Source organism: Solanum pennellii, chromosome 10 (assembly GCF_001406875.1).
Source record: "Solanum pennellii chromosome 10, SPENNV200".
Lineage (NCBI taxonomy): Eukaryota > Viridiplantae > Streptophyta > Magnoliopsida > Solanales > Solanaceae > Solanum > Solanum pennellii.
In genome coordinates, this window is record NC_028646.1 from 75,987,526 (window position 1) to 76,002,320 (window position 14,795).

The 14,795-nt window shown below is 28.9% G+C and overlaps 2 protein-coding genes across 2 annotated transcripts; one reads left to right on the top strand and one right to left on the bottom strand.

Moving 5' to 3' along the window:
* Positions 1–647: 647 nt before the first annotated feature.
* On the top strand, positions 648–1,673 carry LOC107002067 (protein BRASSINAZOLE-RESISTANT 2-like). Its single transcript, XM_015199987.1, has 2 exons — positions 648–956; positions 1,440–1,673. Exons 1-2 carry the CDS (start codon positions 648–650, stop codon positions 1,671–1,673), a joined length of 543 nt encoding a protein of 180 aa, XP_015055473.1.
* An 830-nt stretch (positions 1,674–2,503) lies between these two features.
* On the bottom strand, positions 2,504–5,138 carry LOC107001876 (protein trichome birefringence-like 34). The gene is made up of 5 exons (XM_015199832.2): positions 4,757–5,138; positions 4,326–4,497; positions 3,513–3,709; positions 3,187–3,348; positions 2,504–3,109 (listed from the first exon to the last, which is right to left on the bottom strand). Exons 1-5 carry the CDS (start codon positions 5,095–5,097, stop codon positions 2,743–2,745), a joined length of 1,239 nt encoding a protein of 412 aa, XP_015055318.1. The 5' UTR covers positions 5,098–5,138; the 3' UTR covers positions 2,504–2,742.
* Between the last annotated feature and the right edge of the window lie 9,657 nt (positions 5,139–14,795).

The window sequence follows — 14,795 nt, forward strand, 5'->3', positions numbered from 1 at the left end:
TTCCATGCTTTTTTTTTGTTTTCTTATCCAATTATGCAACTATTTGCTTTTCGTGTCTCCAGTAGATTTACTATTAAAAAGAATACTCTACCTTAACTAATTACTCCCTCCCTCCTAATTTATACAACACATTTTAATTTTTGAGATTCAAACGAATTGATATATGATTGTAATTTTTGAATATGTCTTTTAGATGTTAATTAATATTATGACTTGTAGTATTCTATCATAATCTCAATTTGTAATAACACTTTTTATTTTTGAGATTTAAACGAGCTTGTCTTTGGCTTTGTAATAATATTTTCATGTATTTTAAATTAGAAACAGTAATTGTACCTAATGGACCTTTGTCAATGTTCCTGAGAACTTTTAACTAAATAAACTCATCTAAGTAATATATCTCATTTGCTCATACATTAATGTTGTGTATAAAATATTTTGAAAATAAAAAAAGAAAAGGACTCAAGTACTTAACATAGTACTCACAACAAACTGGAGGAATATATTCTGTCCACTTTAATTTGTTGTACTCATAATTTGTCTATATGCTGTCTATTTTCTACTATAAATACCTACTCTAGCTAAATCTATAGAAAATAACCACAAAAAAATTGAACAAACTAAAAGTGGAAGCATAACTCATAACTATGGGGGAAGATAAGAAAATTAGTGGTGTTAGAGGATGCATAAAAACGAGCAGAGGGCCGTGGTTGGTTCACAGAACCGCGAAAGATGGCAGTGTTGTGACTAGGTTCCGTTATCCATCTGATAGGGAGCGACAGAAAAATAAGCAAAGGGAGAAAAATCGTCGAAGAGTAGCTCACAAAATCTTTGCTGGACTACGAGCTCATGGAAACTACAAACTTCCTAAGCATGCAGACACCAATGATCTTCTCATGGCTCTATGTAAGGAAGCTGGATGGCATGTTGAAGAAGATGGCACCATTAAGGGGAAGGTGAGGATGAACACTCTGCTATTGTTTCTTCACTTTGTTCGTCAATGTTTTGCCTAATTTGAAAATGAAAACGTTTGATACTTCTCACTTTTTTGGTGTCAATGTGATTCATCATGATTTTACTTCTACCTTTTCCAAAAGAGAAATCATGTTAGAACGATTGACATTTTTTGGTTTCTCAAACATGTATGTAAGCTTCTGAGTGCATTTTCACATCCTAATAAAAAAGTTTCCCTCGTCGGAGATGGCAGTTGGCTTTTGTCCAGTTGATAAGAGCTCTTTGCAACATTAGACAAATATTGAAAAGAGTTGAAAACTTGGCTATTCGAACTATAGTTTGCCAATTTTTCCAGATGATATGCAACAATATTGACCTTCCTTAGCAGTGACTAGCTTTTAACACTAGCATGTTTCTGTCATTTGTTATATGAGACTTATTTTGTGTTAGAATATCTTGACAACTCTGTAGTAAAAACCTTATAGGATCCGGTGAAGGACTTGCCAAGATTGATTGATGTAGACTCCGCTCAAGTTTCTATGGAAGATCAAACTAAAGATGGAGAATATTGTAAATGTGAAGATCAAATCAAAGATGGAGAGTATTATTGTAAGTGTGAGGTTGACATGAACAATGCGGAAACCGAGAAAGGTAGGCCAGAAGGGTTGCTAACTTCATCTGCTTTTGATGTCAATTTGACTCTATCACTCTCTTCTTAACTATTTTTGTCACAACAAAAATAGTTATTTAGGACAAACAAAATATAGTATGACTTCAATTTGAATATATAGTTTATCTATGTAATATATACTTGAGATTAAAGAAGTAATATGTCAAATATGATATGCGTATCTATATAACTATTATTATAACCTAAATTTGTCATCATTATGTTGTATTTGATATTTTTCCTAATTTTAAGATCAAACATTGTTTCATTGTCACAGTTGTATTCATCTGTAACCTTGTTATTACTAGTTGTTAGTAAACAAATGAAAACTCAAACAATCCTCTCGTTAGCAAATGTATGTATCATCTACAAAGTTTATGTTTGAGAATACAAGTCAGCCCTATATATTTTTTCAACTTTGCAATTGTATTAGCTCATTATGAACTCGCAATTGCTGAATTTAGATGGTTGGTTGAATTTGTTCATTTTTCTCATTTGCTCAATTCTTGCTATTAGTTTGAACTCGATCTTTAAAACATTGCTTGATTCAAACATATAAGACGAGAAAAATCAAGTTTGTTAGGTTTGATTTTCTGAAGGATTTGATACAAATTCACTTCCCCTTTGTTGCTTCTTTCTCATTGTTCTTAGGTTGCCCAAGTTTTCAAGAAATATTAATATGCTATGTATTTTCAAAAGCACAGGGGTGTGTGACCATACTCCATATGGTTAGTGCTATTGGTTATCAAATATTCCAACAAAATTACTACTATTAGGGCTCGCTTGGTTGGGAACAAGTTATCCCAAGATTGTTTACCTCACCTTCAATGTGGAAAAGAAAATAACACAATAATTTGGGGATAACTAAGCAAATGAAACTAGAAATAAAGAAAACTCTCTTCATTGTGCAATTGGTTACCATCATGACCTTCAAATAATTTTTTGACTATATATATGAACAACAAAAATCACATGCTTTTAAGATGGATATATAGTTGAAGGATCAGTTACAGAGAGTCCTGTCACACTCACTGTCTTTGACTTGTACTATATATCTCCAATTGAATATAATTCGTTATGTATACTTTGTATCACAGTGAGTGCACTAGTATATATCTCTATTCGTTTAATTCTCTTGACGAATCCATTATGTAGGCATAAAGAATCTGATTCCAAACATCAGGCACACCAGGAAGGCACCAATGTACACAGTCTGAATTTTTTCTTGGATTCAACAGTTGTTCTTTTGTTGGAGCAACCCAATTCCTCTTGTAAATGGATGGGTGTCCGTCTTTTCTATACTCGGAGAGTTGTGTTATGTTGAGATATTGTATGTCTAATCCCTTTCTCTTCAGCTCATTTACAGAGGCCTCTGCTATTTGCATCATATTTATATCACTTTCGTTACCCCAATACTCTCTTCTTGATATTGGTTCTGTTTCGCCATAGCAATTTTGATCATTTCCCCTGCCCCAATCTGTACCACTGCATGTAACAACAAAAAGAATTAATTCTTTCGTTGTTTGTGCAACAACGGACAAACAATGTAGTCATGATCGTACTTTTTGTGAGAAGACGAGAGGCTCATGAAGAACAATTTAGTCCTTTTTCTTTCAATTTGAAACTCCAACCAATCTGACCATGTTCTTAAGGCCATCTCATAACGTCGTAGCTTCATTTCAACCTTCTTGTGTATTGCATCGGAGCTGTTAAACGATCCCCATCTGTGTAAAGTTGGCATGAAACTATGAGACAACAATCATCATGTTACTTATAACTACGAGATCGTCTTTACATTGTTAGTGTATATAACTTAATTCCAAATATGAAATGTTTGTGTAAAATGTGAAAGGAGTACTTATTTTGGTGTGAAGCAAAACAGGCTTACTGAAGTGTCATATGTGATTCAAGCCACCAAGTGAAGGAATCAAAGATAAGAATGTCTGCATCAATCCAATGCCTAGCATGTTTTTCAATGGCCTCAACTCTGATAATTCGATCGCGGACACGATGCTCCACCGGATCATCACAATTGGATTCTACTAGCAATGGTGACCAATAGAAATCAACTGTTGCATTGTATTCCTATATCATATTAGAAAATGAAAAACTTTAGCCACACAATAGAAGCAAAACTTCTCTTGAAAGTAGAAAGTCTTAACTAGTTGATATATTAACTACTCTCTCCGACCCAATTTATGTGCTCTCAACAGGATTTTCTCTATAGGGGGCTCGAACTCGAGACCTCTGGTTAAAGTTGAAGCAATCCCACCACTGCACCACAACCCATGTTAGTTTTCATGATTTACCTCTTGTTGTCGCATCATAAATGTCACTTTCTTGGTTTATACTTTATACAACAAATTGCAAGAATTTTTCTTTGGGAATAATATTTTATCTTATTTGAATTGATTAATCACCTAACAATCATGCAATTTTAGGCATCTCTAACAAACTCTAATAACAGACACATACAATGGAATACATTATTTGCCATTTGAATTAGTGATGTTGACAAATTTTGTGGATTTACTTGGTTTGTCTTCTTTCAAAGTGCACAATTTTCATGTACAAGGTCTGATGAAAAGGCTAATTGTTTTGTGAGTCCAAGGTATGGCCTAGCGGTAAATAAAGTGAGATAAAAATCACGAGAGACCATGATTTAAATTCGAGCAAACGAAAAAAACTATAGTGTAATTACCTTGACCTCAAAGGTGATTAAGTTGCCTTTCCATATAGGTGGGTTGAGAGATGGAATTCCAGAGGATTCAATCAAGCATACCATAGAAGCCCATTGATTCTTGTTCAATGAATCCCCAACAAACAACACCCTCTTCCCTTTTAGCTTCTCCAACAATCCCTTGGCATTAAACCTACACTCTTACAACACACATATTTAAAATAAAATTCAACTAACAAACAACAACATATCCAGTGTAGTCCCACAAGTTGAATCTGGGGAGGGTAGAATGTACAGACACCTTAACCCTACCTTGATAGGTAACATACTCAGTACATTCCCACAAGTGGATTCTAGGGAGGGTAGGGATAGAGAGACTATTTCCGAGAATGAAATTCAACAGAACAAGAAAAGAGGAAATCAAGGAGAGTTTTTTTTGTTTTTTTTGTTACCTTGGAAGATCACAATGATAAGGTTGCCATCTCCAATAATGATATTTTGAGTCTTTTCTTCCAAATTTGTGACAAGCAAAATCATCAGGCATGAAAGAACATTGTTTTTCTTTGTACAAAGGATATGACACATTATCAAAAATCCATCTTCCAGAAAACAAATCACATTTTGGAGATGAAATTTTCCTTGTAGACTTATTAATTGCTAGAAAATTAACACCATCACTATTATCTCCTATAAGATAAAAAGACACAAAAAGAAAGAACAAGAGGAGGAATCCTAAAACAGAATGCAAATTATATTGAATTATCCATGATTTATGCACTAATTTTTCTGCCATAATCTTCTCTCAAATAACCTCTTAGCTTTGATTTATCTTCTTATAAGTAAGTACTTATAATACTAAGGAGAAAAAGCAGCACAAGGGAAATGAAGTTGTTGAATTTAAAAGATATTTGAGTGGGTAACTATACTTGCCCTTTTTGCCGGAGCTACAGAATTTAATAATTTTGACTAAATAATAGAAAATTTATTTTATATATTTTTTCTGTTTCAAAATAAATGTCATTTTAGAAATGTCAGACAAAAATTAATAGGTATTTTCTAATAATTATACTACATATTCTTAATAGTCTTAATGGTATTCAATTTTTAAGAGACCATTATTAAATAAGATAATTAAGTAAACTACAAATTGATTTATAAATAGACATAATTTTTGTCAAAGTAACACTTAATTTTACTCAAACAAACAAACAAACAGGAGATAAATATTAAATTAAGCAAAACAGAAGCAGGTCAAAAACTAGTAGCACTTTGAACAATGAGCAATATAATAGCAGTGATTTAGTTGATTTTATTTGACTTTTTTCTAATGAATAATGAAACTACTTCTCTAACTAATTTAATATATGTTTAAGTTCACCTAATCTATGAGCTGATCAGTTAATTGATTATGAGTCTGGTTTAAGTCTTTATTATGAGATTATCTGCCAAAGTCCTAATTAATTGTGGCACATCTAACATGAAGCAAACTTTTATTTTTTCTTTAATTACGACATGTCTGCAAATCTATTATATTTAATTTCTATTTCAGAGATATGCTATAACTTTTTTTTTTTGGTCACTTTTAATTTTTTAAAATTTTGGTATAGATAAATTATTGCTATCTTCTGCAAGATTCTTGCTATGTCTGGCGATAAACGTGATGAAATTTTGACGAATGTTTGTTAATAATACATTCACATGCATCCACCTCGTAAAATGTACAACCTCTTAGGCTAATGCATTTGGAACTCTATAATAATAATAATAATAATAATAATAATAATAATAATAATAATAATAATAATAAAATATATCAAAAATATAAATTGATTATAAAAAAATTTGATTGTCCTACATCCATGTCAAATCAGTGGACAGGTCAAAGTTTAAATAAACCATGATTCTATTGCCACTTTGAATGATTGATACTATTACTTGGATCTGGAACGTATACACATGTAGCACAACGTGAATCGATTTTTTCAATATTTTGTTTGGATCATTATTATATATAATTTGATCATAGTACATCATATTATATAGTATATATAATATTAAATCATTTTGATGGATATATTTAAATAAATATATCACTTTTCATCCTAATAAACTGTTAATATTAATAATTTATAGTATGAGTCTACGAGATAAATAAGTTGAATGGAGTATATAGAAGTACTTAATGATACAATATGATTACTAGATATTAAAAAAAGATAAAATAAATAAAATAATAATAATAATAATAATAATGTAACAACGTGATCATATCAAATCTTTTTAGATAATACTAGTTTAATAATACGATATAATAAGGTTAAATAATAATTAAAATATATATTATATTTAAACTAAGAATACAATATGATGACTGACCTTCTGGTCATTAATTGGTGGTTGATTGGTTGAGGTGTTTACTCAAGGCCGGTAAACAGAAGAATATTAAAAAAAAAAAACCAAAAATTTTTAAACTTTACTTCCCAAAAAACTCTTTACTTCTCCAGAATCATCGAAACAAAATTTCAACATATTTTAAAAAAATCGATGAGTCAAAAATATATTTAAAGTACCTAGGTTTTTGGAGATTCATGTCTGAATTATCAAGTATATGAGTTTTCTATATAAATTGTCACTAATTATTTATTAAAGACATAATACATATATATGCCCCTTAACTTAGTTTCAAATTATAAATTTCACCTTTAACCTCGATAGTGCACAAAAAGACACTCCAACTATCCAAAATTTATACAAAAAAACACTCCAATATTTTAGATACAATGTATGATATACAAATACTCTGACATGATAATACCACTAAGTTGCTGCCAACTAACTAAAATAAATACACCTACATTTTGAAATAATAAAAATAAACTATCATATATTATTAAAAGTGAAACAACCTAAGTCAAAAGTTGAATTACCATTTCACCCTTCAACTAACAAAAATAAAAACATTAATTAATTTGTTATTAAATAACCAAGTCAAAAGTAGAATTGCCATTTCACCCTTCAACTAAAAAAAATGAAAACATTAATTAATTAGTTATTAAATAATAATGCTATCATATTAATAAATCATTATACTAATGCTAATAATCATATACAGTTAATTAGCCGTCAATCTTTCAAATTCCCAGAAGTCATGATCTTTCAATCTCCTATGCGACTACACATCTTTTTAGGAATCGCAAGTCTGAAATAGATCTCCTTAGTAATTATATGGTTTTTTAATTTATTTTTCCTTTTTTCGAACTATATCACGTTAACTTATTTTTATTTTTCTGTCATGTTACTATAACTGTCAAAAAGTGCACCTGAAGTACTTTTAAGTGGCATCAAGAATTTTGATCTTCAGGTTTCCAAATATTTGTCGCAAGAATTTTAAAATGGCTGAGCAAACGAAGCGTGAATCGCTAACCAGATGAAGGATGCGTCCAAATAATTTGTTATTTGGAAACAAAGTTGTAAGGATAGGTACATAGTTATCTTCTTTCTTTCTTTCTTTCTTTTTTTATTTCCTAAGCAAATATATTTAAAAAAAAATTGAGTCTTTTTTCCTCCCGTGTGACTACGATGCCTAAAGGATAATTGTACTTTACTAATGAGGCTTTGTTGCATATGGTGCTGCAGAACTGATCTCATCAGTGATGACATAAAGAAAATGATGGTTGCCATTGTATGTTTGAACTCGATGATTTCTTGTAGTGAGTTCACTTTTTCAATCAACAACTTAACTTTTTCCCTGAGTTGTTGTGTGTCATGCTGTTAATATTAGCTTAAAATGAAATTTCCTTTAGATCCAGTCTATTTAACTTTGCTTCAGTGTTCTTTCTTCTACTTAACTCTTTTTTCAAGTAAATTTAGTATGTCCGTTAGTGTGATTGATAATCAAGAATTTCACTATGAATTGACGGATGAAAAAAACCATTCTGATAATCATTTTCATCTCAACACTTTATTTCTTTACCATCAAACACAATGTCTTAGACTTTTAGTTATGAAAGCAATAGAAACACAATGACAAGAGAAGAGTGATTCTTATTCTTTCAATAAGTATGTTCAAGTGTGCACAATAAGAGTTCCTATGCCTCCACATATAGTATTAATAGAGGCATACAAAAGGTTGTTATACCATAATTGCATTAACATGGGAGATTGACTATGGGAAAAGTTTATATTCATTATGATGTATGTAATGAAGGATTAACTATATATACATCATAGAGAATATTCGGGGACATTCATATTAATTTTCATAATTAAAATTATTGCTTTTCTTTATTACCTATTATTCAGATTTTTTTTATGTCTAAACTATTGGGACATTAATTTTAAATTTATTAGTGAGGATTTTATACTGGCAACAAATTTTATATAGTAATAGAGGACAAACGTGCAACGCACGTTTCTAGGACTAGTAATATAGAATAAGGTGAAAAAGAAAACAAATTTATTTCTGGAATTTTTTGTACCAAGCTCTTCTCCATAATCTAAATTTCTAAAATTCATGCCCTTATATTCAAATCAAAGAAAAAATTATTCAAGATATGTGCAGAAAATTCATATACTAGAACGATGACGTATTTTTCTTTCTTAATTTAGTCAAAGTATCAAGGTTCAACACTTTATAAATAAGAATTGCATATTGTTGGTCAGATGTTCAAGCCAGAATGGGAATAACTAGAGGAAACTAACTTTTTGTTGCAAAATTATTTCATAGCAAGTCCATAGATATAGGAAGTCATGAAAATCAACTAACTTATTCTTCTTTCTTTAGTTTGAAGTATATTTATGTTTTAAGTTGTCAAATACTTAATGGAAAAAAAAAGGTGTTTTGTACATTATGATTGTCATAATCATTAACAAATTAGAATTACGAATTTTCAGAGGCTAAGAAATAAACATAGAGTGCTAAAAATTATTAAGTAAAATGGTGCACTTAAACTGTTTGATAAAATGTCTAGATGAACTTTTTAAAGATTTTTGTCAAGTTTGGGTAGCAATTTGATACCTAATCAAAATGTAAGGAGTCTCGTAAGAGTGGATTGGAGTAGTTGATTGATCGTCTTCGGACTTAGATTGTGTTCGATTTTTACAAGTGTATACTTACTCCATCTTGCTTACAATAGATATAGGGAAAAATAAAAAAACTTCATTATAGCTTTTTTTTTTTCACAAAAACAAAAATAGTTAAATGTCACTTGCAATTTGTGCATTTGCAATGAACAACAAATAATGTCAGGAAAAAAAGGGAAAATGAAAAAAATTAGAAAGAAAAAAAAGTGAAATTTAATAAAAACATGTGTATATATATATATATTGCCAAGTAGAATTCAAGTGTTTTTTTGTTTAAATTTTGGATAGTTAAATTGTCTATTTGTGCAGTGACAAAGTTAAAGGTCAAAGTTATAATTTGAAGCCAAATTAAGAGTCTGAGTTATGTGTTATGCCTTTAGTAAAATATAGCTCAACTATCAATTGTTTTCTTTTTGTATATAAACACAAATAATATATATTTTAGATAGAAATTCGCACCACTACCGTTTAGATATAAAACTCAATTAAGAAGGAACCATTCTTAAAAAAAAATGGTTAAATTAATTCTTATGTGTTGTTTATCCCATTAGATTAATCAAACAAAGGACCATGGAAGGTGATTGCAATGAATTCAACATATCAAGAAAAAAGTTCATTCCTTCCACTTCTCCCTTTTGCTAATTTACAAATTGCATCTCTATTTTTGTGGTAATTAACAGTATATGCACTTATTAATATTCATAAATTATATTGTAGCTAAGGATTAGTAAATTTCATTGAGTACGCTTCTCTTCAACTAACTATGATGATTAGGAATTTGGATGATAATCTAAACCCTTAATTCCTATTATTATTTGTTGGAACTTATAATAGAACATTGATGGCTATCGACTCTAAATTCATAGGATGAAAATTAATAACAACCTTCACAAACTAAGGTGAAGTCATACGTTTATGATTTGATTTATATTCTCAAGTAGAAATTAAAGAATAAAGTATCATATATTTGTTTTGGACTTCAATTCTAGAAATCATTATAGACAAGAAAAATAATGCACAACGAGGAGAAATTATCCCCTCTTTTTACAAAATTAAAAAATAAAATAAGTTGACCTCTAATCTCCTTATTGTCTTGTAAAATTATTCTTAAAAAAAATATTTTTCAATTATTTACAAGGACAAAATGGAATGGTAAAATTGGGGGAGGGGGAGTGAGGGGTAATCTAAATAAGATCCTATAGACATAATGTAAGTTCGCTTTGTACTCCAAAAATTGTTTTTCAGAAACAGGCTTAAAAGAGAATATCATGTAAATTGGTTAATTAGGTTGAATAGCAAGCATTTAGCCTATATTAGGTATTATTGCTAGAAGTTTAAAAAATTATAATTAGTTGTTATAGTTAAACCAATTTTTGCTATTCACTTGATTTGTCTGATTTGTACAAGTCCATCATTTATATAATTCGGTTTCTGATTATATAAATTTAGAATTGTGTATATGCTTACCCTATATATTTGTATACGATTTATGAAAACTTCATAATATATTGCCATTTTTTGTATATTGGGAAACAAAATATACAAACGAAGTTCTAAAAAATCCTAAATGTATAAACACAGAATTTGTATATACATAGTCTATTTGTATATTTGCAAGCTAAATATACAAGCGGACAGAAACATACAAACTTCTGCAGTGACCATAGCAAATAAGATTATACCTATGGAGATCAATTATCAAAACTATAATTATAGAGTCTTCTTATGTCTATTATGTTTGTTGTTTCTAAAATTTTCTTGTCTGAACATTATTTTGTCTTGAACAAATTTTGTTTCTGAGTAATATTTCAAAAGAACTGAAACATATTGAGGAGTTCGAATCTAAAAATTAGGGCAATTTTAATGAGATTTGGGCTAGTCTTAGACTAGATTTCAATCATAGTTCGTCGAAGTTCAAAGTTACAGTCAAATTGTATCAAATATTCATCGATCAAAGTTGTAAATTGTGTGCTGTGTTAGTATGAAAATTATTTGTAAATTTGCATATACTTTATAGTTGTATTAAATTTGTATGCATATTGTATAAAGGTTGTATACCATTAATATTATTGTAGGTATATTTAAGTTCAGAAATCAACATGAACTTTCTGCAAAATTTTGTGAGCGAGATATTCATATTTTATACCAATAATATATTATGATCAAAATTCTAAGTTTTGAGCGAGATATTCATATTTCATATTAATAGTATGCATTTTCCATAAAGGAGCAAAGAGAAATGTGAGCAAAATTCGAAGCCTCAAGCGAAATATAAGTATTTCAAATAGATTTTATATAGTTTTTATACACAAAAATGTGAGAAAATTTCTCAAGTCTTGAGCAAATTTTCGAATTTGTTTTGAAAAAAGACTCGTGCTTATATTTTATAAATGAAAATCTCCTACTATGTTGGTAATATGAGTCTAATTTCATATAATGGATTTTTTTCTTTTCTCAATATTAATTGGACTAAAATAAGTTAAAACTAGAGTCAAGGTCGAACTGACAAACTCTTATAAAGTTAATTTCTAGATTTATTTTCTTATAATTTAATCAATTACACATTTAATTTTTTTCTTTATTAAGTCTATATATAATAAATTAAATAATTTTATATTTTTTCACTTAAGTTACTCGTGAATCAACTTTCAGGATAAAGATCCGGTCAAATATAATTAGGTCAAGTGATGTCCAATGACCTTATAGATTTATGTCATGTGTACTGTATAATAATTTATGGTTGAGATTCACTTAAATTGTATACTCATTATAATAATAGCTAATAAAATAACAAAGTTATCAACTTTTTTAAAAAAAAAAACTATCAAATAAAGCATTTAAGTGTACCCAAGCTAATATTTTCAAGAAAAAAAATTAAGATTGACGGGAATATACAAACGTCTTGACTTTTTACCCGCCAAACTTCTTCTGGAATAATGTCACACATGCTTTCTCCAAATTTCTGAAGTAATCGCCAAAAATAGATCAAACTTAAAAACATCATTGAATTCTAACGGCCCGTTTGGTCATAGATTTCCCAAATAATATTTGGGAAAAAACTTGGCAAATAGTGTTTGTCCATACACTTTGTCATTATTTGGCAAATATCTCAAATTCCCATATACTAGTTTTTTCTAGTATTTGGCCCAAATCTCATTATTTGGGATATTTTTTAAAAATTGAAAGTTGACCCCAAACTTTTATCTTTTACAAAATCATTCTTTATAGTTGTTGTTTACGTTGTATTACATAATTTTTTTACATTAAATTCAAAGCAGTGATGAAATATTCGGTGAATGTGAAATGATAATATGATTATTGATGAAAATGATGAATAATCGACTCAAGATAACAAAGTCATGTGTTTTGTCTACTTCACGATATATGAAATGATGTTTGTTGTACTCACTATAAATTAACACATTTCTCTAGTATCATGGACACTATTTGTTATTGTTGTAACAAAGATCCGATTGACTTGTACTACAAACTTATGGTTAGTTTCGATATTTTTAAAACTTATGATTATAAATCATATTTTTCTAAAAAAGTGAAATATATTTCCCAAATACTATGACCAAAACACAAGGTGAAATTTCATCCAAATTTTCACTCAAATAATATTTGCCAAGAATATAAAAATCTATGACCAAACGCTAGCTAAATAGTAATTCAATTAAAGAACATGATAATACATTTTTTAAATTTTTTTTTGGAGGTTTTAAAATAATTATAAATATATTTATTCAGATTCTTCAAAAGTGCCAAATTCTTTAAAATTAGAATAATTTAAAAAATTCAATACAAGTACAAGGTTTGGCAGGTAAAAAAGTCGAGAAGTCTGCATATTTCGGTCAATCTTATTTTTTTCTTGAAAATATTAGCTAGGGTACACTTAATTATTTTATTTGATAGTTTAAAATAATAAAAATAATCGACGGATTTGTTGTTTTTATTATTAAAATAAATATAATTTAAATGTATCTCAACCACAAATTATTGTATAGTACACATGACATAAATCTATAAAGTCATTAAAGATAACTTGACCTAATTATACTTGATCGAATTTTTATCTCAATTTTCAACAATATATTAGATCTTTTTTAAATAGAGTGAATTGGACATGACAAAATAGAGTAAATTAATAAATAAATGAATTATAGGTCCGTTCAATTTAAAAATATGATCGGTTCATATGATCATATTTTTATGTATTAATTTTGTCACCTTATTTCAAACTCCTAAGCACAAAGGTGTGAGTTACTAAAAGTAAGGTTGAATCCATCGGCAAGATTTTACAATTTTTACTTAGACATCTTAAGTTTGTTTTGTTCATTTTAAACACCTCAAATAGAGGTTCGCTATGTCATTTTGACACATTTTTGCCAATCAGCTAAAATTACAAAGTGTGTGTAACACACTTGCTGATGACATGACATGATGACTAATTAAAATTTGTCATGTGGCATTTGAATGTAAAAATAATAATTTAAAAATAAATTATTAAAAATTAACTAATTTTTCAGCAAAAAATAAATAAATAAAATTACCTATTTTCTACCATCCCACCCTACCCCACCCCTACCCCATCTGCCTTGCGTCCCTTTTGCCTCCCCAACTCTACAATCATTTTCTTGATTCTTCTTCAATTTTTTTTTTAAAAAAATCATTAGATTTTCGATTTTTTTAATTGATTTTGGAATTTATATATGACATTCTTTTAATTTTTTTTTTAAATGTGTCTCTTATTCTAAAAAGCTTTTCAAAATTAGTGTGATGATTTTTTAAAATTTTATTCTTATAAACGTTTTTAAAATTAGTGTGATAATTTCTTAAATTTTTTTTCCATATTTTGTAAGGTTTTTTATCATGAATTTTCATGGGGGAAGGTAGAATTAAGTGTTAGGGCTAAAAAGTGAAGAAGAAGAAGAAGAAGGAAAAAAATTCAAAAAAAATCGTCACGCGCTCAAAATGGGTGCAACACACACAACATATCAAGTCAGCAAAAAGTGTCAAAATGACATAGCGGGACTCAACATGAGGTGTCTAAAATGAAAAAAATTCAGTTGAGGTGTCTAAGTGAAAATTGATATCAACTTTAGGAGGCTACCGATAGGTTCAACTTAAAAATAAATGAGAGCGAAGACTAAAGCTTCATATGTTTACAATATACACTATGATATACACATATCACAGTAGTATTTACGAAAATCAGTATGTAATAAATGTTGATATACATGATAATGATATACATATATCACATGTGTTAAGATTCTCATCAGTTTTTGTTCCTTTTGGTTATTCAAAGGCCGTTTGGGTGATTGTCAATGGAATTCATTTGTCATTGGGGATTCCATACTTTGTTCCTTTTGGAAATTTAATTATCTTCAAGATTTAACCCTTTAT